We start from the raw sequence: 22,982 nt of genomic DNA on the forward strand, positions 1-22,982 counted from the left end.
TTGGGTTGTTTGTTTTTTCTGTTACTGAGCTGCATGAGCTGTTTGTATACTTTGGAGATTAATCTCTTGTCAATTTCTTCATTTGCAAATATTTTCTCCCATTCTGTGGGTTGTCTTTTTGTTTTGTTTATGGTTTCCTTTGCTGTGCAAAAGCTTTTAAGTTTAATTAGGTCTCGTTTGTTTCTGTTTTATTTTCATTACTCTAGGAGGTGGATCCAAAAAGATATTGCTGCAATTTATGTCAAAGTGTGTTCTGCCTATGTTTTCCTCTAAGAGTTTTACAGTATCCAGTCTTAAATTTTGGTCTTTAATCCATTTTGAGTTTATTTTTTTGTATGGTGTTAGAGAATGTTCTAATTTCATTATTTTACATGTAGCTGTCCAGTATTGAAGAGACTGTCTTTTCTCCATCATATGTTCTTGTCTCCTTTGTCGTAGATTAATTGACCATAGGTGTGTGTGTTTATTTCTGAGCTTTCTATCCTGTTCCATTGATCTATATATTTCTATTTTTGTGCCAGAACAAAAATGTGTTTTGATGACTGTAGCTTTGTAGTATAGTTTGAAGTCAGGGAGTGTGATTCTTCCAGCTCCATTTTTCTTTCTCAGGATTGTTTTGGCTATTCAGGTGGGGTCTTTTGTGTTTCCATACAAATTTTTAAAATTTTTGTTCTAGTTCTGTGCCATTGGTAATTTGATAGGGATTGCACTGAATCTGTAGATTGCCTTGAGTAGTATAGTCATTTTGACAATATTGATTCTTCCAATCCAAGAATGTGGTATATCTTTCCATCTGTTTGTGTCATCTTCAGTTTTTCATCAGTGTCTTATAGTTTTCAGAGTACAGGTCTTTTGTCTCTTTAGGTAGGTTTATTCCTGGGTATTTTATTCTTTTTTGATGTGATGGTAAGTGGAATTGTTTCCTTAATTTCTTTTTCTGATCTTTCATTGTTAGTGTATAGAAATGCTAGATTTCTGTGTATTAATTTTGTATCCTGAAATTTTACCAAATTCATTGATGAGCTCTAGTAGTTTACCGGTAGCATCTTTAGGACTTTCTATGTATAGTATCATGTCTTCTGCAAACAGTGACAGTTTTACTTCTCCTTTTCTAGTTTGGATTCCTTTTATTTCTTTTTCTTCCCTGATTGCCATGGCTAAAACTAAACATGAAAGAAAGGTTTGTATATAATAAGGCTTATTGTTGCATTTTTAATAGTGAAAAGCCAGAAATAACCAAAGGTAAACTCACATGGGAAGAGTCAAGTAAACTATAATATATCTACTTGACGAAGTATTATGTGGTGATTAAAAATGGATGTATACAGAGATTGATATTTATGCCATACCATGCATCATAAAGCAGCACTGTAAATCATCTGTGAATAGAGAACAGGAATACAGAAATGTAACTACTTGTTCACAGGTATTATGTATAGGTGGTTGGATTTTAAATGAGTTTCTCTGTTTTCTAGTTTTTCTTTGTAAACATTTATAGTACAGAAAAATATAATAAATGAAAATGCAGACACCCAGTATCCAAGAGGTGAGAACTGTGCCTGCTCTAATCTGGACACTGCGCTGGCCAGTGCAGATCTGGTTGTGAATAAGCTGCAGGGTGTTTGTCTTCATGGAGTTTGCAGTTCTGTTGGGGAGGCAGGCCAGAAACAGTTAATTTCTGAGGGTTTTTTTAATCGCACCATTGTTGATTTACAATGTTTGTTTGTTTCGGATGTATAGCAAAGTGATTCAGTTCTACACACATATATAGGTTATTACAAGGTATTGAATCTAGTTCCCTGGGCTGTACAGTCACTGAGTTATAAAAGGGGAGGGGAGGGTGCTGTGGAAGCCTAGAGCAAGGATATTTAACCCAGGAGGTGTTGAGGGAAGGTCCCCCAGATACAGTGACATTGGAGCAAGGCTGGAAGGCTGAGGAGACACCATGTGAGCGAGGCAGGCTTGAGAGAATTTCACACAGAGGACATGGCCTCTGCGGAGAGAGGCACAAAGTCAAGAGCTTGGCCTGTTCCAGGGACCTCAGTAAGCTCAGGGTGGTGGGAGCAAAGGGCAGTCAGTGTGAGGGCGAGGTTGGGCCAGGGGGTAAGATGATAGTCGGGGGGGACATGTAAAGCTCAGTAAGAAGTTGGGGTTTCATCCTTAGGGCAAGTGGAGTCTGACATGAGCAGATTTAATTTTTTTTTTAAAAATCACTCAGTCAGACCGCCCTGGAGGTTAGATGCAAGAGGTGGTGAGAATGGACGCTGGGAAACCAGCAGGGAGGGAGGGAAGGGGCTTGCAATAATACAGGAAAGAGACGGTGGCTCAGAAGTGCAGCAAGGAGTCTTCCTTTTGTGTGAAGATTAATCCTGGATTGCTGGTTTGGAGATTTAAAGTATAGTAAAAATTCAACCCTATAAAGAGTTTTTAATTTAAAATCTTCTAATTACATAGCAAAATTTTTCATTCTTATTTTTAAACAAAGATTTTAGAAATCTTTAGGACAAATAAATCCTCGGTGAGCCCCGGGTGAACGTTATACCATGAAAATGTCATGTACTCATAAAATTGTGCAGAATCCAAAATGCTAACAGTTTTCCTGTAAAAGGAAAAGAAACAGGAAGGAGGAAAAGAAAAAATAACATTTGGTTTGGTGACAGATCTCCTTCTGTCACTGTGAGTTCCTTGATAGGCACAGGGCCTGGCATACAGCAGGGCCCCTGGGAGTCCTGAATGAATGAATGAATGAATGAATGCAAACTGCTGGATTAAAGATGTTTGAGGATTGTCTTTTGGCCTTTCTTGGTTTCATTTTTTTTGTTTCCTGGCAATGCCCACCTCTCCTGCACCTTCTACATGCTTATAGTTGCCCTGGCTGAAGCAGGGAGAAAGCTATTGGAAAAGGCTGCCTTTTAAAGTACCGATCATTTCAAAATATTGTTTCTTTGCATATTTTGAGATTAGGCCAATTGGAATCTTGCCTGCTTTTCCTGAAAAAAACTGGCAACCCAGAAAACTTTTATTCACATATTTGTCATAAATGCTATTTGATTAAAATGTAGACTTTGTGGCGAAACATAACTTCATAAATATGCATTTACGATGCTTATACATGTTTCCAAAAGCCAAAATCGGAAAAGGCCACATTCCCAGAAAGGGGAAGGAAACCACAATTTGGTGAACTATTTATTGTGTTTCGGGTACTATGCTGGCCCCCTTTTACAAACAAGGACACTGAGGACATTTATGTTCAGTAATTTGCCCGGAGTCTCATGGTTCACGGCAAACCCGAAACTTGCGCTCAGGTCTGTCTGACTTCAAAGCTCCTGCTCCTTGTGCCCTCCCTTTTTGCTTCTGTGTTATAAATTTTTAAAAATCTATATAGGTCGGTAGGAGTGAGGATAGTAAATAGATAAAGCCCTAATTAGGAAGGTACTTTGTGCACAAGTCCTTTGCCGGCTGATACTGTGAACTCAGAGAGGAAGAAAGATTCTAACTTGACTTCCTCCTCTTCACCTTAGTCTATTCATTTTTAAAACTTTTTTTCATGAGCAAAACAGGAATTTGCCTTCTCTGAGGGTTTAGTGCTGAGATTGACGAAGAGGTCTTTTCCACCTTCATGCTGAGTTGTTTTCCAAGTCAACTGATTTCATGGATTTCATTCAATGGATTGTTTCTCTTGCTTTAAGAGAGCTTTCATCCCGAGTGTTCTTGCTCCTTTTCAACGCGGCCGACTCCCAACATGATGTTGTGGGGACAGTATTAAGCTTTTTCACAGGACTGTCTGTTGGCCCTGATGCTCTGAGGCTCTTTCTCTCGCATTTGTCACAGTTGATGATGATGTTTCCATCTGCCAGGCATATGGAATTGGTGGTTCTCAGCACATCTTTGTTCCAGGCTGGTCCCAGGGAATATTTTGGAACTGTCTTGTAAATGCTCCCTATCCTCTCCTGCGCCCTCATTACGCTCTCTCCTGTAGCAGCTATGGAAATCTGCCTTGGAGTCTCATTAATGAAGTCTGTCTTCCCTCCTCAACTAAACTCTGAGCCTCTGGAGGCCAGAACTGGGTCTTATTTATCTTCATGGGCCCCTTCCCTGGTCCCCACAGGGGAAGCACGGAACCCATCACTGTATTGGTTTGAGTCATTTTGTTGGCTAGACTCCTGTGCTGTCGTTGCTGATAATTCTATGCATGCAACTGAAGAAGTTCTGAAAATAGATTAATTGAAGAGGGTTGCATTTTGTACTACCATTGACATGAGAACGCCAAACAGAATATCCTTACAGAGTTTTCTCAGGGTGGATTTTTATTTCTCTTGGATGATATTTTGAAGACAGTTTGGATTCCCACATTATTCTAACCACGTTTTATGTAAACAAAAATCAGCCATAGTTAACACTTTAAAAGGGTTTTTAGGGATTTGTCATCTAGATTTTTCTCAGATAATCCCCAGCTGTGATGAATAGGCTGTGGTCAGCTTCAGAAACACTAGTAACACTAAACAGTACCAATATTGTCTTACATCTAAACTGGAGTTAGGAATCGAATAGCTGTCATTTGGTCAAAGCTAGGACAGCCCACAGCCCTCCAGGTTGATAGGCTCATGGTGGAAATGTTGTGACTCTCACTGCTAGTTTTCAGGTTACTTACAGAGTCACTTCACCTCCAGAAACATAACTTCATAAATATGCATGTATGACACTTCTTATACATGTTTCCAAAAGCCAAAATCAGAAAAGGCCACATTCCCAGAAAGGGGAAGGAAACCACAATTTGGGTAGTTTACGGAGGGTACATCCTTGAATTCAACTCCAAAAATGTTTATTGGACACCTACTCTACACCCCAGGCTTCACGATACTTTTGATTTTCTGCTGACGATAGCTCATGTTTCTTACTGAACTTGGTAAGGAAGGTCCGGTGTTGACACTTCCGGTGAAAATGAATGTGGAAGTAAATGGCAGGTACACCTCTGAGAGAGTCAACGTGAAGAAAGGACCTCTTAGGCACTGGGGTTATTTGGTCCTGGCTCTAAAAGCTCACCCACAGGAAAATGACGTTGGAAAGTTCTGTCCTCCGGGGAGAACCGCATTCAGTTGTGGTTTGTGATTCCACTGTCTGTTTGGGTCTTTTTCAGGTAAGCCGTAACTTTGAGCTGGTTGGACGAGTCAACTTGGATCAGCTGGAACAGATGAAGGAGAAGATGGAGAGCTCCAGCAGTGATGAGGAGGACAAGGAAGAAGAAATGAACAGCAAGGCTGATGACAGAGGTAGGTCCCTTCCCTGCCCTCTGAGCCCCGGCTGGCATCCAGCTCGGCCGTGCTGAGACGGAAGGGGAGGCAGAAGGTTGTTGTAGGGGTAACAGAAGGAATGGCCCCTCTTCATTGAGTCGCGGAGCAGACTGACTTAAGAAACACGCCAGGGGCTGTGTCTTGTAAAGTAGTACCGGCTCTAGAAACTCCCAGGAAATATATTCGTTAAAAAATACGTGGCGATGATTGGTTTTTTATTCAGGAAAACTGGTATCTAGGGAATCTGCAGAATAAGGACAGACGGCAAGATGGATGGTCCTGTAAAAGCTACTGAGGAATGTAAATGAGCTTCCAATTGAACGCTTATTTAAAATTGCTTCTGCTGGGGTGTACACTGCTGGGCTGGGGGAGCTGCAGGGGGCTTGAGCTCTCTCTATGTGTCCTTCTGCACGGTCCTCCTCTTAACCCCCTTGCTACTGCTTTTGCTTTGTAAAGAGAGAGAGAGACCAGGGGCTTTTATTTGGCTGTGTTTACAGGGAAAGCTTTTGTGGTAGTTTTGTACTAGTTTTCAACTTTCTGTGAGTCTATCATTATTTTCAAAGTCAAGTTTTTCAAAGTATATTTAGTTGTAGACATAACGTTTACATGATCTAGAGTTGGTATTCTATATTGCTCAACATAGAATCTTGTGGAAAACCCAAGACTATACGTGAAGAATATAGGTTGGGATGTCTTACTTTAGTTATTGCAGATTTATCAAAAGCACGTGGATAACCTAGACCTGAGAAATAAATGTGATAGACATCATCCCAGTGATGAGAAGAATGGTATTAGTTGCCATTACTGAGCATCGTGATGTGCCAGGCCCAGTGTTGGTGGTTTTTATACCTTTTTCCCTTAATCTTGCATAATGTTAGAGGGCTCTGCAGTTGGTCTGTCTGGATTTGGCTCCCAGTTCTGCTACTTGTTGGTTATATGACTTTGGGTAAATTATTTTATCTCCTTGTGCATTCATCATCCTTATAATACCAACGTCACTTCCTAGGGTTGCGTAAATCTTAAATGAGAGAGCACACAAACGTTAGTCTAGTTCCTAGAACATAGTAACCAGCTAATGATAATGATAAAACCCTGCAATGTAGATGGTATTATTGCCATTTTTACAAATGGGGAAACAAAGGCCCAGGATACTTAAGAGCTTGTTCAAAGTTTTAAAAAAAAAAAAAAAAAAAACCACTGGTGGTTGAGTCTGTCTTCTGGCTCCAAAGGCAAAATGTCTTTTACACTACATACCGTCTCCCGTACCCTTTGGACAGCGGGATGTTCTCATTGAAGGGAACCTGCTCCTGAATTCTGTCAATCCAGTGGCCCTTAGGGCCTCACTGTAAGGTGCACTTTTGCGGAATTTCTTGGTTTTTCTTGCTTGGTCAGTCTGCAAGCCTAAGAAAGCCGACTTGGTGGCCACTTCCCCCTGAGGTTCTCCCTGTTCTTCTTCCTGACTTGCCCTGACTTCCAGCCCCATCCCCTCGCCCACCATCTTTCACCTCTGCCGTAGTAGGAGACCACAGATTTGCTGAGTGGGGATCCAGTTTGGCTCCTGAACCCCCATGCCCGTGCTAAATGGATAAATAGAACACCCGCACCATATAGACTGATTGCCCTTGTCATGTTACAGCTTTTGTTAGTAGGGGCTGTAGTAATCTGTTTCTTACAAGGAAAATGGCTGTGATCTGAGAAGCATGGTTTTTTAATTTTCTTTTCCTTTATTTTTTTTAGCGTTTCACAAATATGTTCTCAGTGATGAATTCTTTAACGTCTGTGCACTGTTTCCAGAGTTCTCTGGAAGAGGATGCTTGTGACAGAGGGTACACAGGCTCCTTTTCTTCATGGTGCTCTGTGCCCTACCGTTCCTCTCCAGGAAATGAACTATTCCTCATCGGGTACCATGACTTTTTAATCTCTAGAGCCGAGCACACATGATTGTACAGGTTATAAGTATTGCAGAGGCAAGAACCCCTTTTAGTCCTCCCCTCCCCTGTGACGCCTCTAAAATAAAAGCGTAGACAATGAGAAGAAAAAGATGGCAGTTAGATGTGAGAGCACCAGGCACGTTCCCTTGCTTGCCCAGCCTGGCCGCCCCCTCGCACGAGCACTGTGGCATCAGACCAGCTCTGTTTGCCTGGAAAGAACTTCATGGTGTCTGATCGCCTGTCCCTGGAAAGTTTAGCATCCACATTCGTGAGCCTTAACAGCATGGGGAAAAAAGTCTTGGTGGGGAGAAGCCTGTATTCCTCTCTCAGAGGGTGGGGGAATTACATGAGTCACTTCTAGTAACGTTAATGGGAATTACTAGCAAGAACCTTCCCGTACCCCTCACCCGATCCTTGAAAGAACAGCCTCCTTTGTCTCATTGCCTTTGAATCAATTTTCCACCATCTAGGTGTATTCTTGCCAACCAGAAGAACCGGCACACAATAGCCTCGGGGTGTTTTTGCCAGACGTTCTGTCTTCCAGGAGTAGAGAGCGGGAGGTGGCTTTAGCACAGCTCTCGGGGCTAATGGAGAGCCATTTGATGTGTGACAGGTAATGACTGGCCTCCTCCTTTGAGGATGAAACAGCATGAGCCCTTGGAAAGAATAGGTGGCTGGTTTCATGTTTCCTAAGGGTAAGCGAGTGAGTGTGCCAGGAGCAGGCCCCGCGTTGGCAGTGTAGACGCTCATCGGGCGCTCAGTTCGGGGGGCTCACGTCCTTGGAGCTACCCCGTTCCCAGCGTCCTTTCCCAGCACGAGAACCAGGGAGGGGACTGACTGTGGCCACATTGCAGGTCCTGCCTCAGAAGGCAGCTCAGAGGGAATCTGAAAGAGAAGAAACCAGGCGTGAAGAAATCAACATGAACCCAAGCAGGACCCTCCCCACCCCCTCTCATTATGCAGCTGGGAGGAGTTAGGAAGGCATTCTGCTGATTTCTTGCCCAAGATAATCCCTGCTAAGGAATTAATGCGCAGGGCAGATGGTGCTGTCTCATTTCCAATGAAAAGAATCAAATAAGATAGTCTGTGCAATTATTTTTAATGGCTTGTGTGGTGATCTTCTTAATTTGTGAGAAAATGTTTCATCTTTTGTTAAAACTGGCCCCATTCACAGAGCTTTTTGTGCTGAAGATGAAGGCAGCGTAGAGACACCTAGCCTGTTAACGTCATCCTGAGGATTTTTATCAGACGGAGTGTTTCAACCAGGAGACATCCTCCTGTAACATCTTGTAGGTACAGACACACAGCGATCAGATATGCAGAGATGATCAACATGTCCCCGTGTGCTGCCCTCACTTTGCAGCATGGCTGCAGCGCCGTCTAGGTCCTGCTATTTATTATGCACGTAAAGATTTGGCCCTCCGTGGTATAATCAAAGACATATGGGCTTGAGGCTCAGGATAACACAGAGGCCATGTAGGCTCTCATCTTTGCGTTTGCCAGGAGGAGCGGCCTGGAAACAATCAGACAGCCAGTCCGCGTTTATCAGACCACTCGCGTGTGCCCAGGGCCGTGGAGGAAATAAAACAACAGTCAACATTTGATGTTAACAACAGAGCTATCCAGAAATGTGTGCATATCCCCATGTTCAAGAATACACCAATTGGACTTCTCTGGTGGCTCAGTGGTTAAGAATCCGCCTGCCAACGCAGGGGACACGGGTTCAAGCCCTGGTCCGGGAAGATCCCACATGCCGCGGAGCAACTAAGCCCGTGCGCCAAAACTACTGAGACTGTGCTCTAGAGCCCGCAAGCCACAACTACTGAGCCCGCGTGCCACAACTACTGAAGCCCGTGCGCCTAGAGGCCGTGCTCCATGACAAGAGAAGCCACCGCAATGAGAAGCCCGCGCACCGCAACGAAGAGTAGCCCCCGCGACGAGAGAAAGCCTGCACGCGGCAATGAAAACCCAACACAGCCAAAAAAAAAAAAAGAATATACCGATTGAGGCATAGATGCCGGGCAGCTGGCCAGGATCCCTTACTAGCTGAGGACACGCTTTCACATTCCGGCCTCCCTGATGCCCGGGACTCACTCCTGCTAGGTTCTTTGCTTACAGATCTCACTCAGTGCTCGCAGTCACCCTGGGAGGTGTTGATTCTGATATCCATGGCACGTGACCACCAGTCGTGAGTCCTCAGCCTTCCTTGGAATGTGTCGAAACCTTGAGGTCTTACCACGCTTTTCCTGGTCTGGTGCTTTTTTAGTGAGTGGAGATAAACTTGTGTCAAATAGAAAATAGGTGCTAAACTTGAGGCACTGATACAGAGCATCACAGAAGGGAGAGATTTGATAGGAAAAAAACGCTCAGATGCCATTGGAATGAACAGAAGGGGTTTTTCAGGCAAGACAGACCCAGGTTATTTGTGATGGAAGCAACTGGGAGGTGAGGAGAAGTGAGGACACCTGGGGCTCGGGAACCACAGAAACAGTTCTTGAGAGAGTTTCAAGAAATATCCTTTGGTGAAAAGCCAGTAGGAGAAAGAGTAAGGAATCTGGCAATGGTTTCACTGAATGGCTTTGGGAGGGAAGGTAGGAGAGGAGGTTTCCTAATGGATGTTGACTTCTCTTCTTCCCGCTCCCCAGCACACAGGTGACACTTCTGCTTTCTCCTCACAGATCTGATGAGATTTTCTGACCATGGGGCTGCTATCAACACTGAGAAGCGTTTTCCATGTGAATTTTGCGGACGGGCGTTTTCCCAGGGCTCTGAGTGGGAAAGGCACGTGCTGAGACACGGCATGTAAGTCCCATGAAGGCCTTCGCCCATCGTGCGAGGTGGCGGTTTCTCCTGACAATACATAGACCCCTCTGTGTCACACTTCCGGGCATGGGAGGAGAGGCAGTTGTAACGAACTGGGTTTCTACCTTTCCGCTGGTTTTTAAATGGTCACCCAGACACAAGTCAAAGGAGGAAAGATCATCTTTACGAATGACAGATCCCGCTCAAGCCCTCGTGTAGAAGTGTAGCGCTCTCTCCAGCCCGTGTCCCTTCAGCTTTCATTAGCATGACGTTCTCTGATAGAGCGTGGACCGGGGTCCAAAGATCTGGCTTCTGTTCCTGCCTCTGTGATGACTCATTCCCTGAGTGGCCTTGAACCTTCCCACGCACCTCTTGGTGCCTTCAATGCTCTGCCTCGGGGACAGAGCCCGCTTCTGCCTGCCTCCCAGGTAGGTGGGAGCATACCTGTAGAGCACTCATAAGATCCTTGAACATGAAAATTGTCCCCTAGATAAGGCACTTAGAGCCCAGCAGACGCTGGGAGAATCTAGGAGTTGGTCCTTCCAGCAGAAAATGCCCAGAAACGTGAAGCATCTAAACTTCAGAGAATGTAACTAAGCTCCCCAGGACATGGGTCCCGTCTTCAGGTTTTTGCTTTTTGTTGTTTCTGGACCTATCCATTAAATCTTTAATACCTGAGTTGCTCTTTTAGTCCGAATAAATATAGCAAATCTCCAAGCCTCTAGGTTCTTCTGATGGGTCTGAGCATAAGACAGTTCTTGCTATGACCACTTATGACTTACATTGTTCCCAGTACAGGAGGGAACATAAAATAATTATGTTGATCTGGAATCAAAGCATGGTGTAATCAAAACATAGTAGGATAATGGATATTTTTATAGGTTCAACTTTTTGATAAGATACCAAAAATATATGACCTAAGCATAACAGGTAGCAAGGATAAATCACTCACAGTTCAGTCATACTTGTAAGACCCCAAGACCTTTTTAGGATCAGAGAAATAAGGACATGAATGTTTTTTGTTTAACTAGAAAAATATATATATATACTCACCCTTCACTACCATGAATGTTTTTCCAGGGCGTTGAATGACACCAAGCAGGTGAGCCGAGAAGAAATCCACCTGAAAGATAGCATGGAGGACAGTATTAAGGTGCCCTCTATAGAGGAAAAGGAAGATGACGAAGCAATTGGGATAGACTTTTCCCTAAAGAATGAACCAGTAGCCATCTGTGTAGTAGCTGCTGACAAATCTCTCCTGGAGAATGCAGAGGCCAAAAAAGAATAAGCGTTTGGTGAAATTCTTAATCACCTCTTACTTGAACCGTGATGAAAAAAAGTGGGAGGGCCAGCTTGGGCTGAGAAGGGGGGGACAGAAAAGAGAAGACAGAACAAAGCTGCTTTTTAGGACTGAACAATCTATTTTCAAAGCACTGGTACCTGTGTGAGTGAGTATGTAAATTAAAGTTATTTAAATGGTTGGAATATGTGGCTCCTTTTCCATCACTACATCTTTCCTTCCGGATCTTCATCATGGAAGTTTCAGTTGTTGCGGAATATGAAGCACCTCCCTTGCACATGTGTGCGCTATGGTGGTCTTGGACAGTATGTGGAAACAGAAGCTCCGTGACAGTAGAAGACTTCTCTTAGGGGAACAACTTTTTGACGCACAACTTTTGGTGCGTTTTTCTAGTTTTAATACGTTAAGCTTTTTCAAGACCTAACTGCAGCCGCTTTGGGAAAAAACAAACAAAAAAACACAAAAAACAAAAACAAAACAAAAAAACTGCTTTGCATAAAACAGTCACCTGTTTCCTAGTACCTCAAACTTAACCAAGGGAATTCTCTGCATTTGTCAGTACTACCTGTCGTCATTGTGGTTAAATGTAGAGAGAACTGCTGGGCAAGATGGTGAATGGAGAAAAAAAAAGAGTTTTAAAGAAAGGAACACAAATTGTGCTTAAAATCCCCACGTGGGTTTTATTTCTTAAAATACTGTGATTTTTTTAATTATTTTAGTAAAAAACAAAACAAAAAAAAGAAACAGACTTTAATTATTAGATAAATGTTTGTGAATTGTCATCCTTTATTCCAGGTAAGCTGTTTATTAGTGTTCAACTATAATTTAGAATTTGGTAGATTTCATGTGAGCTAATTTTAAGGTGACTGTGGAGTTTTGTTTGCCACACGTTTATCTTCTATCAATTTGAGTGTTACAAACACAGCACAATTCAGTTTTTCATATAAATTGTTTTTTTTGTGTGTGTTATTGTTGTTTTGATTTGGGGGCAAGGGAGATTTAGTTTTTTGTGAATAGGAACGTTTTTATTTTAAACATGGAAATAACAAAGAAGTTAATTTTCTTTTTTTTTTTTTTTTTTAATTTAACTAAAGAACCAAACTTTTCGGCACAGCTATGCAGCTTGTGGGCCAGACGAGGAAGTCCTCTTCACCCTTTTGTTGCTGTCAAATTTTACACATTATCCGTCTCACACAAATAATTTCTGTTAGGATGGGCTGGCTTTTGTGTGTGATTTTAAATCTGTGTTCTGTTTTTGTTTGCATTGTGTTTTTGGGGGGTGGGGGGGATTCTCATTTATTTTGCGGGACAAGGGGATGTGCTCGAATCTCATCCCTTTGGTGAGAGTGTCCATGAAATACTTATATCCTACAAGGAGCCTGGAGAACTACTTTTTTTTTTTCCTTTAATCTAGCTGCCAGCTGCTCTGTTTCCCCATATTAGCTTTTTCAGGAGGGAGCAGCTTAGACTAAATCTAAGTCTACATTTATAATACGTTCTGATTGTGAACAAAGGGTTTCGTTCCAAAAAGTAGAACTTTCCTTGAATCTTAGGTTTTAGAAGCCTGTGTGCGTGTAAGCTTGGATGTGTGCGTGTGCGTGTGTGTGTGTATGTGTGTGAGTCCTTTGGTTTTCATGTTTCGTTTTGTTTTTTTTTTTACTTGGAAGGGTTGGGGGAGGGGGGGAGAAAGGGAAGGGGAATTGCTGAGATGACAGTGTCCCACACAGCTTCAAATAAAATCCATGGAAAGATATTGCATTTGTGGAATAAGTGCTTACTTGAAAAGCATGTTGTTCTTTTACTTTCTTGCTGTTAAGAATTTTTATTTGTAGGGTGTTTGTTTTAATTTAATTTTTTTTTTTTAGGGATGGGGGCCATCATGTGGAAACCAGAAAAAGGGAAAGTGTGAACTATCTAGACAAAGATTCATTTTGTGTCCATATTTGTTTTTAATTGGCCTCATTTCAAATGTACTAAACAGTTCCATACCTGGATTGGGTGTTTGTAATGGTTACCAAAAAACAAAAAAAAAAAAAAAAAAAAGAAAGAAAAAAAGAAAAAAAAAAGAAAATATTTGTGACATGCTTTTATCACTACTTTATTTTTCAAATAACATGTAAATATTGTAATCCATTGGATTTTGTTTTGCTAACCTGTTAATAAAAATATGGGACCATTATCCTTTTAACAAGGCTAGAATGTCATTTTTTTTCTTTTTTCAAACATATACCTGATATTTTGTGGCCGCACATTTTGGATGCATTATTATAATTCTGTTGACTGTAATGACATAGAATTTACAACATTTTTTTGTTTAATTTATACAGAGGACATTTTTTTTCAGAGCTTGAGAGAAGAAAATAAATAGCAAAATGATAACCTATTGACTCCAATAAAATCAGTATTTCCCAGTACTTGATAAAAGATAGGGAGATCCTGAGTTCTTGAAGCCAAGGGTTTAAAAAACAACAAAAAACACACAAGTAGGTTATTCAAAGTTGTTTGCAACATACATTTTGTAATGAAATGTGAGAAATTAATAAAGAATTTTTTTCACATGTGTCTATGTGCATCTGTTGTAAATCATTTACAGATATGACTACAGATATGAAATGTAGAAATTACATAGCATTGCCTTTCAATGCATGTACATGAGAGAGATTTCAAGCCATTAAATCTAAACCATTATGAAAAGCAAAGGTAAATTTAAGGTGAGGTGTGAGCTGGGATTTTAAAATGTTAATATTTCTGCATCAGCTATTTATAACCAACTGGGGAAATTTTATGGAGGGAATGTTTTCCATCAAAAATGTTAAAGTGGTGTATGAAGCTTCAGAAGGAGGAAATGCCAGTGACTGAACATCATCTGGGGACCCTGAACCCGTGAGCACAGTTATTTTCCTTTAACTGCAAGTCACAGCCACTGCCACAAACTATCTTACTACACATCCTGCACCGGTAATTATCATCATTAACTTATTCTTTGAGCTACCCTGTTATAAATCAAAGGAAAAATTAATAGTCATGAAACCTGGAAGAAGGGTAAATTAAAATCAACAGCACTGATTTTTTTTAACATCTTTATTGGAGTATAATTGCTTTACAATGGTGTGATAGTTTCTGCTTTGTCATCAGTTATACATATACATATGTCCCCATATCTCTTCCCTCTTGCATCTCCCTCCCTCCCACCCTCCCTATCCCACCCCACTAGGTCACAAAGCACCGAGCTGATCTCCCTGTTCTATGTGGCTGCTTCCCACTAGCTAGCTAGCTATTTTACGTTTGGTAGTGTATATATGTCCATGCCACTCTCTCACTTTGTCCCAGCTTACCTTTCCCCCTCCCCGTATAAAGTCCATTCTCTAGTAGGTCTGCATCTTTATTCCCATCTTGCCCCTAGGTTCTTCACGACCACTTTTTTTTTTTTTTTTAGATTCCATATATATGTGTTAGCATACGGTGTTTTTCTCTTTCTGACTTCACTCTGTAGGACAGTCTCTAGGTCCATCCACCTCACCACAAATAACTCAGTTTTGTTCCTTTTTATGGCTGAGTAATATTCCATTGTATATATGTGCCACATCTTCTTTATCCATTCATCTGTTGATGGACACTTCGGTTGCTTCCATGTCCTGGCTATTGTAAATAGAGCTGCAATGAACATTTTGGTACATGACTCTTTTTGAATTATGGTTTTCTCAGGGTATATGCCCAGTAGTGGGATTGCTGGGTTGTATGGTAGTTCTATTTTTAGTTTTTTAAGGAACATCCATACTGTTCTCCATAGTGGCTGTATCAATTTACATTCCCTCCAACAGTGCAAGAGGGTTCCCTTTTCTCCACACCCTCTCCAGCATTTATTGTTTGTAGATTTTTTGATGGCCATTCTGACTGGTGTGAGGTGATATCTCATTGTAGTTTTGATTTGCATTTCTCTATTGATTGATTAATGATGTTGAGCTTTCTTTCATGTGTCTGTTGGCAATCTGTATATCTTCTTTGGAGAAATGTCTATTTAGGTCTTCTGCCCATTTTTGGATTGGGTTGTTTGTTTTTTTAATGTTGAGCTGCATGAGCTGCTTGTAAATTTTGGAGATTAATCCTTTGTCAGTTGCTTCATTTGCAAATATTTTCTCCCATTCTGAGGGTTGTCTTTTCATCTTGTTTATGGTTTCCTTTGCTGCACAAAAGCTTTTAAGTTTCATTAGGTCCCATTTGTTTATTTTTGTTTTTATTTCCATTTCTCTAGGAGGTGGGTCAAAAAGGATTTTTTTGTCTTTTAATATGATCTTTTTATTGATGAATTCAAACTACTTTAGCTTTTTAAAATTATTTGACCAGGCAAGTATTACTGTCAGAAACTAGCTCAAATCAAAACGATCGTGTAACCAGTTTAACTTATTGCATTTGAATACTCAATTTCTGCCAATCCATAATCTAATCATTTCAAAATAATTTCTTTTTAACATCTTTACTGGACTATAATAACAGCAGTGATTTTTAAACTCAAAGCCAATTTATACTGTCTGCCTTCACCAGTGTTAAGAATGGCTTACATCCAGAGCCCATTCTAAAAATTTGATTCTCACACTTCCTTGTTTTTATCTCCTTCACAAAAGAAAGATATTAAGAGACTTACAGAGTGTATAAAACACAATTAGAGAAAACAAAGTTAGGTAAATCAAGACCTAAAGGGAAAATGACTGAATAGCAAAATCATAGTAGAGAATTGGCAAAAATGCATTCCACAAGACCATGCATAAGCTACATACTTGGCTCTGAGCTTGCTGGGAGGCATGGCAAAAAAACGGCTCAATCAAGAATCACATTCTTAGTAACTTTTTATTATTGAATGTTCCAGAGACATTCCACCTTTTCTAGAACGGCAGGTTAAGAAGTTTCTTCTGTGTGTTTTCCTAAAGGAAAGTGATGTAATCGACTTGTCCATTGTAAAACATAGCTATTCCTCTCTCATGGCCTCCATCAAATATTTAATGAACAGTGTTTTTATTGAGTTCATGTCTAATTCATACTCCCACTTGGTTTTATGTAGAGGAAGTAGAATATACTGATAAATTAGTCATGGTAGGCGCTGCAATAAGGCAACTCCTTAGCACCATAGAGGTTTAATTCTTACACAGATTCGCAGTGAGGGTCAGTGGGAATGCCCTTTCATCTAGTGGCTCAGGAATCCAAGCTCCTCCATCTGATGTTGCTGTCATCTTAGCACATGAATCCTAGGGTCATTGCTGAGAGCTTGGAGGTGATGTACCCACTCAAATGCCTCATCCAGGAAGTAGCACACATCACTTCCCGTCTTGCTTCATGGGCTAGACCTGGTCATACAATCCCACCAACCCACAAGGGGCTGGAAAGTGTGTGGTCTTGTCTACCAACGTGCCCAGGAAGGTCTCATGAGCTGGCAACCTCTACCACAACCAGGAACTTACAGAAGTGTTTCCTTGGAAACAGAAGGGGAGATAGAAACCCTCTATTTAGAAAGCACAGGATGCTGGTCCCATCACCCATGCACGTCACCAATATTTTTGAGCAAATGTTTGGTGCTAGCCACTGGGTAACAACCAACCAAACAGACATGGCTCTTGTCTTCCAAGAGCTCACGAATGGTGAGGACAGAGATGCAACGTGGGAGAAGTGACTACCCCTGAAGATGCTGGGGCTTGCTGGACCGTCAGGCTCCTGTTGTGAAGGCTTTGCCCCCACCTCTGGGTTGCTGCTGGCAACTCTGGGGAAAGGCAGCCTTGACTGAATACGTTTTCTGTGTCTAAAAGCACACATTTGTTTTAGGGAGGCATAGGAGAAATTGGTTACTCATATACATTTAGTGAGTCTTTAGCCCGAAGCATAACAAAAATTACTATAGGATGTGCTCTTTCCTTGCAACTATCCAAATTTCAGGGCCAAGGGGTCTGATAGGGGACAACACTAGATCATAAAGACCGTAAGATGCTTCGAAGTACTGTGCTCATCATTTCCTGGAAATGTCAGGGTTTTTTCCCCAAACACCCTGCCCTGTACATGCCACTCCCTCTGCCTTCAGTACTGAACTCCTTTTCCTTACCGGAAATTACCTGTCCCTTTAAGAGTCAGCCTAAGTGTAACCTCTGACATGAAGCCTTCCCTGACTTCCTACATGTCATAGGTGTTCACCCTATTTACCACCCGTCCCCTGTCTTAATAAACATTTATTGAAGATTCTTCGCTTCTCTTCCCCACCCCCTACTCCGACTCAGACTTAAGTCTCTGAGACACAGTGCTGTCAGATGCAGCTAGCCTTTTTAAATTCAAATATATTCCTGTTGATACCAAGTGTTAGTTCTCATCTGATTTGGCATCAATGTTACATTTTCCTTCAGAGCTTGAGATTGCTTTTTAAAATATCTAAGTAAAAATATGCAGCTTGGTAGATGAAAAATGTCTTTGTCTGAAACTCTCGGCTCTCTGGGAAAGCATCAGAGATCTGACACCAACACTCCCCCTCCAGAGCTCACATTGGCCATCCTCCTCCTCCTCTCTCGTCCAGAAGTGAACAGGAAATGGATGGGGAGGTCCACTGGGTCTGAAGATTAGACACCAGTGGTGGCCAGCCACGGGATGGGGGAGCAGAAGCCAGAACTGGCCACGGTGGCGGCAGGGATGTGTGGCAGTGACAAGTGGGTAGATGACTGGATCAAGATGCGCGCTGGCGAAAGCAGGCCGGCAAGGGGGGGGCGCAGGAGGCAGGTTCGAGGGAAGACTTTTTTTTGGAATTCGAGTAATTTGGACATGTTCATTACACTGGAGCGAAGGAGTTATGGCAGCTGCAGAGTAACTGACAAGCAAGCTCATTCATGTTGGGATCCAGGGCACAGTAGAGGAATTGGCTTTGCAAAGAAGAGGGGCTCTTCCTCCCCTGAGAGGGGAAGTAAGAGGAAAGGGAATGTGCTCTCTGTGCCTTTGCAGGTGGGAGGTGCAGGGGTCACTGAGTTCATTCTGTAGAACCTAGGCTTCGAGGTGGAATCCAGAGTGAGAGATGGGGGCGAGTCAGCAGAGAGGTTAAAGATTTGGAACTGCTGCTGAGGGCCAGATAGAAGAGAGCAGAGTGGAGGGAAGCTGAACAGGACTGGAAACAGTTATTATGTTCTCCATATGACAGAAAAAGCTTACTCAGAGGATCCGGAGAAATAGATCTTTTACTAGAACTTCCCTTACAATACCCACCCCTCTGCCCCCAAGACACACAGACAAACCACCACCACCGCCGCCGCCACTACCTAGTAAAGAAAGGAAATGGAGAAAGAGAGAGAGTCAGCTCTTGGAATCAGAAGGGACACTTCCTTTCTCCGCCTACTTAATTATCTGGCTTTTTGAATTAGGGGTGGAAAGCAAACTTGCCTTATTTCTATTCACCATTTCTCTCTTGAGTTTGCTCCCATTAATGAAGCAGCTTAGTTTGGTTTAGCTAACTGCATGCATGACTTCCAAAACCCACATCACAATGTGGGAGGAATGCAGCCTCTAGCAAAGCTACAGCGGCTTCACCACATTGTTTAAAGAGGGGAGCGGGGGCAGCGCCAGGGCCGCTGAAATCCATTTAAGATGTGTGAAAACATGAGATTGAAATGCTGACCTTTCCCTGAAGCTGAAAGAACCTACTCCAGGGGGCTGTTTGGAAAACTGCGGCTGCAGGTCCGGGCCCATCCGAGACTCTCCAGGCCCCTGGCTCCCAGGGGCCCGTCCAGCCGGGAAGCCCTGCCTCTGTGTCCTCTGTCCCACACAGGGCATCAGCCTGAAGGCTACTGGGCATTTTGGAAGGGGAGACGTTGCTTAAGGAACGGTCATGGAGGCCAGAAGAGGAGGGGGTCGTCAAAGGGCAAAGAGAGGAAAGGAGGGAAACCCTATCTAAATCGCGTGGGTCCAGGTCTATGGCAGCCCACTGCCTTTTCAGATTCAGGTCAGGGAAGAGATGCTACCCAGATGGGCTTTCTGATGCTAACCCAGGTGCCAAATTGTTTGAGGCATCTCGAGGCAGGAGCTTGGCCATAGAACTTGAAATTTGATTAACATGACTGAATTTTCATTCTGCGAAATGAAAATTCACAGAATTTTGTCACAGAAAATCGCGGATAAATATAGCACAGCTGGTTAAGAGTGGAATCTCCTCCTCCTTCTCTCAAGCTCCCGCAACTTCTTCGGCTGTCCACTGGTCCTTGGGCCCCCTTGCTGACTGTGCCAGCAGGCCGGGTGTCGCCTCTGTTTCACAGCGTGCAGAGGTACCCCTCTTTAGCCTCCCCTCAGGTCAAGACCTACTATTACCCTGAGTCCCCAGCTGATTTTCGCCAAATTGGATGTTTGATCCAACACTGTTATGCTAATCATCATAAGGGTCACATCCTTTAATCTGCTTATTGAAGTACAGTTGATTTACAAAGTTGTGTCAATCTGTGCTGTACAGCAAAGTGACTCGGTTACACACATATAGACATTCTTTTCCATTACGGTTTATCACGGGATATTGACTATAGTTCCCTGTGCTGTACAGTAGGATCTTGTTGTTTATCCATCCCATATATAATAGTTTACATCTGCTAACCCCAAACTCCCACTCCATCCCTCCCCCACCCCCCCTCCCCCTAGGGTCACATCCTGAAGGGAATTTTTCCTTGTATTAGTATCATCACATCGCCTGTGGCGCTCCAGCCCTATCCTTCAGCTCTATCAGCTTCTTTTCCTCTTCTGCTGGATGCGGAAGCCCATTCAGGGCCAGGTCTCCTCCCTCCCTCTCTGCAGGGTTTAGGGTCTGGGACTCCGGTCGCCTGTCCTCCTGCTGGCTCTTACTCCTCTCTGTAACTAACCCAGGGGCCTCCTCGGGCTCACCGAACAGGCAGACTTCCGTCGCTCACAGGGATCTCACTGCTGCCTTTGCCAAACACACACCCTTTCTTAAGGCCGGACGCCACAAGCCCAGTTTTCCCTGCTTAATTAAACACCTCCTCTGCCGAATTCCCTGCCCTGGAGTTAGAGGCCATCACGGATTGGGCCAATTATACCATCTCTTTCACTGCCATCAGAACTTAATTGTGCAACACCCCCTTGAGGGGGTCCATCCACTGAAGTCCCTAACTGTGCACTCCCTTCTTATGTTTATGGGATATCAGGGACACTGGGAGAGCGCCAGGACAGACAACTACCATTTGGCCAGACCCCTGACTGATCATGACAGATCCCTGTCTCGTCACAACATCCTAACAAAAAATGGGGTGACTACAAGCACTCCGAAGGACTCCCCGTTAGGATGCATAGCTAATTGGAGTAAATTTAGACAAGATGGCTTAAGAAAAGAGAAATTAATTTTCTTTTGCAATACCGCATGGCCCCAATACAAACTAGGGGACCAAGAGATCTGGCCAGAAAATGGGTCACTGAATTACAATACCATCTTGCAGCTGGACCTATTTTGTAAAAGGGAAGGTAAATGGGGGTAAGTTCCATATATCCAAATGTTCATGACCCTGTTCCAAGGTCCAGGAAATAAAAATAAAAGCAAAATAGAAATAAAAGCAAAAATAAACAAATGGGACCTAATCAAACTTATCAGCTTTTACACAGTGAAGGAAACCATAAACAAAAAGAAAAGACAACCTATGGACTGGGAGAAAATATTTGCAAATGATGCAACCAACAAGGGCTGAATTTCCAAAATATACAAACAGCTCATACAACTCAATAACAAAAAAAGCAAACAACCCAATCAAAAAATGGGCAGAAGACCTAAACAGACATTTCTCCAAAGATGACATATAGATGTCCAATAGGCACATGAAAAGACGTTCATCATCGCTAATCATTAGAGAAATGCAAATCAAAACTACAAAGAGGTATCACCTCACACTGGTCAGAACGGCAATCATTAAAAAGTCTAGGGCTTCCCTGGTGGCGCAGTGGTTAAGAATCCTCCTACCAACGCAGGGGACACGGGTTCGAGACCTGGTCCGGGAAGATACCACATGCCGCGGAGCAACTAAGCTGTGAGCCACAACTACTGAGCTTGCGCTCTAGAGCCCGCGAGCCACAACTACTGAAGCCTGTGCGCCTAGAGCCTGTGCCCCGCAACGAGAGAAGCCACCGCAATGAGAACCCCGCGCACCGCAACGAAGAGTAGCCTCCGCTCGCCGCAACTAGAGAAAGCCCGCGCACAGCAACAAAGACCCAACGCAGCCAAAAAAAAAGGCTAAAAATAACAAACGCTGGAGAGGGTGTCGCGAAAAGGGAACCCTCTTGCACTGTTGGTGGGAATGTAAATTGGTGTAGCCACTATGGAAAACAGTATGGAGGTTTCTTAAAAAACTAAAAATAGAGTTGCCATATGATCCAGCAATCCCACTCCTGGGCATATACCCAGAAAGAACTAAAATTCGAAAAGATACATGCACCCCTATGTTCACTGCAGCACTATTTACAATAGCCAAGACATGGAAACAACCTAAATGTCCATCAACAGAATGGATAAAGAAGGTGTGGTATATATATATATATATAATGGACTATATTATTCAGCCATTAAGAAGAATGAAATAATGCCATTTGCAGCAACATGGATGGACCTAGAGATTATCATACTAAGCAAAGTAAGTCAGGAAGAGAATGACAAATACCATATCACTTATATATGGAATCTAAAATGTGACATAAATGAACATATCTATGAAACAGAAAGAGACTCACATAGAGAACAGACTTATGGTTGCCAAGGGGGGTGGGGTGGGGTGGGGGAGGGAAGGACTGGGAGTTTGGGGTGCACAGAGGCAAACTATTATGAATAGGATGGACAGACAACAAGGTCCTACTGTATAGCACAGGGAACTATATTCAATATCCTATGATAAATCATAATGGAAGAGAATATGAAAAAGAATATATATATGACTGAGTCACTTTGCTGTACAGCAGAAATTAACACATTGTAAATCAACTATACTTCAATGAAATTTTTAAAAACAAAATAAAAAACTCCTGCCAGGTGTACCTGGCTCACATCCCTTAAAAGTACCTTCTTCTCCTACAGGAGCCCCACAAGCACCCCAAAGGACTCCCCGTTAGGATGCATAGCTAATTGGAGTAAATTTAGACAAGAAGGCTTAAGAAAAGAGAAATTAATTTTCTTTTGCAATACTGCATGGCCCCAATACAAACTAGGGGACCAAGAGATCTGGCCATCTGATTTTAGATGATACCCTTATGTGGACCTCTTGAGGTCCACAACCTCGAACTCCTACCCTCCCCAATTCTGAGGGGAGACAGTCTTCCAGACCGTCTACCCCTAGCACCCCATCTGGGCTGCTGGAAATACCACCACTTATCCCTCCAGTCCTGTCCTGTATCCTCCGTCACCAGTGGTGAGTTCTGCCAGTACTACACGAAGCAGGGCTACCTGCAAGCCTCCCAATACCAAACTCTGTCCCTTAAGGGAAGTGCCAGCTGGTGACAGAGGAACAACAGAGTCCATGTCCCTTTTCCAATGGCTGACCTAGCTACTTGCAAAGAGCAATCTGGATGTTCTTCCGAGGACTCCAGTTGGACCCCTTTGTGGAAGGACTTCACCAAGCTGACAAGGTCCTATGAACTTACTTGGGGGGACCCATAGGTCCTCCTTCT

General features: G+C 42.9%; 1 protein-coding gene and 1 long non-coding RNA gene across 11 annotated transcripts in view; one reads left to right on the forward strand and one right to left on the reverse strand.

Annotated features, from left to right (window-relative positions):
• ZNF462 (zinc finger protein 462) overlaps positions 1-13,884 on the forward strand; it is a 148,958-nt gene extending 135,074 nt beyond the window's left edge. For 8 of the 10 annotated variants that reach the window (XM_082403717.1, XM_082403711.1, XM_082403719.1 and 5 more), the window contains exons 11-13: positions 5,138-5,270; positions 9,901-10,024; positions 11,105-13,884. In XM_082403717.1, coding sequence (XP_082259843.1) covers positions 5,138-5,270; positions 9,901-10,024; positions 11,105-11,312 — 465 coding nt within the window. In that variant the 3' untranslated portion in view covers positions 11,313-13,884. Of the gene's footprint in view, positions 1-5,137; positions 5,271-9,900; positions 10,025-10,306; positions 10,453-11,104 lie in introns of all 10 variants that reach the window. The other 2 variants (XR_014247866.1, XR_014247867.1) reach the window with 2 other exon arrangements.
• Positions 5,279-22,982, reverse strand: part of LOC309634294 — a 235,981-nt gene continuing 218,277 nt past the window's right edge. Inside the window, exons 5-6 of the long non-coding RNA XR_014247939.1 lie at positions 11,078-11,147; positions 5,279-8,107 (exon numbers count right to left, since the gene is read on the reverse strand). This is a non-coding gene — a long non-coding RNA (uncharacterized lncRNA). The remainder of the gene's footprint in view (positions 8,108-11,077; positions 11,148-22,982) is intronic.

This window comes from Balaenoptera borealis (genome assembly GCF_965194805.1).
Source record: "Balaenoptera borealis genome assembly, chromosome: 8".
Taxonomy (NCBI): Eukaryota; Metazoa; Chordata; class Mammalia; order Artiodactyla; family Balaenopteridae; genus Balaenoptera; species Balaenoptera borealis.